The 3,965-nt window shown below is 41.8% G+C and overlaps 1 protein-coding gene across 1 annotated transcript in view; it reads right to left on the bottom strand.

Moving 5' to 3' along the window:
- The window catches only part of LOC131890239 (uncharacterized), a 735-nt gene extending 589 nt beyond the window's left edge, over positions 1-146 (bottom strand). The window contains exon 1 of the mRNA XM_059239548.1: positions 52-146. Coding sequence (XP_059095531.1) covers positions 52-77 — 26 coding nt within the window. The 5' untranslated portion in view covers positions 78-146. The remainder of the gene's footprint in view (positions 1-51) is intronic.
- Positions 147-3,965: the final 3,819 nt, after the last annotated feature.

Genomic DNA, 3,965 nt, shown 5'->3' with positions numbered 1-3,965 from the left:
CAAGGAATTTGACCCTCAATGGCCAAAGATAAGGAGAGCATGCTCAGAAAGGTTGCAAGCACATTTTGCATGAGCATGTTGGCCACTTTTACTTCAAATAACTACTGACTGACTGCAAACCATCTCAAGTTTATGTAATTGAAAATTGCGTTTCCTATTTCTGGTTCCTGGTCCCAATAGACCTGAAAGTGTGCTCCTTTCATCTTCTTTGATTTTGAAAGTGGTTGCTGATTAGTTTAATGGTTTTTTAGGAACTCTCGGAAGACTTCAAACTTGCTCTGGGACGACGATATTCCCATTGGAAAATTTGCTGAGAGCCAATTATCGGGTTCGATTGGGATTTTAAAAAGATTATCACGAATGGTCCAACCTGGGACCATAGAGGAAGCAAGGCCTAGAGAGTACACTGCGAGCAAGCCAAGAAGATCTGCCTTTAGAGCCAATGGGTGACAACTGAATAGCTGTTTCGGTATTATTTTCTGATTGTAGAGGCGCTACTTTCGATTGGCTGGAGGAGCACTGGTTCACGGTTACCGATGCAGCTGCAGCAGAAAACCACAACAAACTTTGTTCGGCTCCCAGCCAAATGCCATCAGTGATGGGAGTTGACAAAGGATCTGTTCAATCTGGCCCATCCACTCTATTGCAATAACCAAGATTTTCATCACTTACCTCTACCTACTTGTCTTTGTACTATCTGTAACTCACCTCTTAACTTTTTTCATGTGCATATGAATTCTAGTCATACTCATTGTGATATCACTTTCTAGTCAACTATTTTATTGCCTTTACCTTCTTGACATTTTTCTTGTTTTATCAACAAACTTTTGTATAATGTATATACATCAGATTTTATTTATTTTATAGTTATTTTTACGCCATGACATGACCAAGAGTCGCAATAAAAGATTAGTAGTAAACTTGCTTTTACCCTTCTTTGTTTCATGTTCAATGCTGAAACCTCCTCGGATTACTGCTGATTGGGCTGGAAACTCTAATTCAAGGAAAGCATTCAAATATCGATATTGAGGGCATAGAAAAGTAGATTTTGCATTAGCTTTGCAATGATATGAAAGCACTGAATGAAAATATGGGGCTGTGAAAATCCAAAGGCTTTGCAATGAATGAAAGAAGTGCTATCTGGTGACTTCGTTTACCCATTTAAGTTGTACGAGGGAAATACCAGGAAGAACAGGACTGACTCAATACTTCGACTCATCGATATCTTTTATCCATATCTAAGATTGTACGTATTAATTGGAAGGCTTCCGAAGATTTTTTGTTTTACAAACATTCCAACTTAACGAGTTCCTGTACGGTTAAGGTCTATTTTTTGAAAATCACCCTCAAATGCCCCTGTGCAATTTCTGTGTTGCGTAAAGAAAGTGACGGATCAGGCTGCCACCATCAAGAGCTTCGTTTACGCCGGGAATTCGGCCAACGAGACGTTCAAATTTCTGCAAGAGGCTTTTGGGGACTTGGCCCTTTCCAGATCAAGGTTTTTTTTCTGGCATAAAAAATTAAGGGAAGGACGGGATAGCGGTCAAGATCAGCGGGGTCGTCAATCCCATCGCCCAATCCGAACTCAGGACAATGTCGATTCAATCGAAAGTTTAATCATCAATGATTGTCGAATCACCTTTGATGAACTATGTTTAGAATCCGGATTATCGCGAGGAATGATCGAAAGGATCATTCATGAAGATCTTTCAAAAACGGCTGCTCGTTGGGTCCCGCGTCTATTGTCAGATGATCACAAGAAAGGGCCATCTGACGATGGCGCAGGTATACAAAAAGCGTTTTTTCCAGGAGGGAAATTCAGTTTTGCGAAAAATTGTCACAATGACATTCATTTTCAACTCTTGAGATGAAGAACCAAAGCATGCAATGTGCCAAGGTCGGAGCAAAAGGTCCGATAAATGCATTCCAGGTGAACAGCGAGAAGACACTGATGCTTATTGTTTTCTTTGACTGCGATGGGATGATTTACCAGCATTTCTACAAAACGAAAAGACGATTCTGAATAATACTGTGAGGTTCTGACAAGATTTTTGAGGCGGTTAAAGGAGAAGAGGCATGACAAATACGCCGGGGAGTGGCTTTTGCACTAAAACAATGCTTGACCTCATTGCAGCAAACAAATGTTGGCTTTCATGGAGTCAAAAGGTATCAAGCTGATAACCCCACGCCCCTATTCTCCGGATTTAGCCCCATGTGACTTCTTCCTGTTCCCGGAGCTCAAAAAACCGCCTGACAGGCCATCGTTTTGTCGCTGATAAGAAGCTAATTCACGGAGTACAGGTGGTTCTGGGAGAGCTCTCAACGAGATGGCTTATTTTTCGTCTTTGAGAAGTGGATGGAGAGATTGAATAAATGCATCGATTTAAATGGTATTTATGTGGAAAAATAACACTGATATGTTTTCCCCTCAAGTACTTAGTTTTAATGTTATTTGTCTCGCCTCGTTTTTCTTGGCATTTCCCACATATGTCAGATTTTGTGGAGAATATGAAGGCATTTGTATTAACTCTTTTTAAGCTGAGAGGAGCATTTTCTTTGATTGTTTTTTTTTCGGAAGAGAAAATTAATCATCATTGGATAGAAATATGATCACCCAAAATGTATTATATTGTAATTTGTTACAGCCTAAAAAGAGTAATACTATGGCTTAATTGATGGAATTGAGAGAATTTGTATCCTCTACCGCAAATATCATACTTTGATCCCGATGAACAATGAGATGATGTTGGTCAATAAAACGGAGGATACCTTAAATTAGGAAAAGTACCAGATGTTTGAGTCAGGCTTGAACATCAAGTTCAATATTTAGACAGTGAGGTCAAATAGGAGTGTCAAGTGCTCTTACAAAACATGATAAACGGAAAAAAAATGCTGAACATTGCAAGTTTGATGCCCGTTTGTGATGCAGTTTACTTAGTTACCTTATAAAACCTGAATACAGTATGGCAATTAAGTCTGGGACTCTGTTTTTTTGGTTATAAAAAATAAATGGTTACAGATATCGGGCTGATTTTTATTCCAGAAATAGACAAGACCAAGGCCTACAAATTTTGTTTATACATTTTCAATGTGGCCACCTTTGTTGGCGATTACACAGTGAAGTCGAGTTTTGACTTGGGCGCAGCTTTGGATCATTATGTCCTCGGGGATGGAGGCCCATAAGCGCTCAAGGGCAAGTTTCAGAGCCCCGACACTTCTATGAGTCTTGGAACAAGCTCTGTCCTCAAGGATGGATCACATGGCGAAGTCCATCGGGTTGAGGTCAGGGCTTGAGGGGGGCCATATAGCTTTGTCCCAGAAGGTTGGGAAAACTTCTGTACAAAACTCCTGGACCATTCTGGCAGTGTGGGCAGGCGCTCCATCTTGTTGGAAGACAAATGGGGCATCGCCATAGGTCTTCTGGAGCCAGGGGACCACATCGGACTCCAACATGTCACAGTACTTGTGCTGGTTGATCTTGACACTGAGAGGAATGAACACCAAAGGCAACTTCTTCCCGTCTGACATTACCCCGGCCCACACCATGACAGAGGCGGGCTTCTGGCGGCGAAAAATGGCTCTCTCTGCCAAAGGGATATCGCGGAAGCTCTTGCCGATCACCCTGCTGGTCTGGGAATTGTGGATGGGCTGGACCGTGAAAATCTTTTCGTCTGTCTAGCACACTAGGCCAAGGTCATCCAGCTTGATTTTACGAAGCAAAACTCGGCTCCTCTTCAGCCTCTTGATTCTTGTAGCATCACTGATGAGGTGGAGCTTGGACTTCCGGTACACCTTGAGGCCTATGCTTGACGATCTGCTGGACAGCGGTGTGGCTGACACCAGCCTGCCTTGCAATCTTTCACATACTTTGGCTGTTCTTCTTGGGGATCCTGTAATTGACCTTTGCAAGAAATTGAACCAATTAAGAGAATATTAGGTTTACTTTTGAGTCCCATACTTAATTG

The sequence above is a fragment of the Tigriopus californicus genome, chromosome 11 (assembly GCF_007210705.1).
Source record: "Tigriopus californicus strain San Diego chromosome 11, Tcal_SD_v2.1, whole genome shotgun sequence".
Classification (NCBI taxonomy): Eukaryota; Metazoa; Arthropoda; class Copepoda; order Harpacticoida; family Harpacticidae; genus Tigriopus; species Tigriopus californicus.
This window is presented reverse-complemented; position numbering and strand designations above follow the sequence as displayed.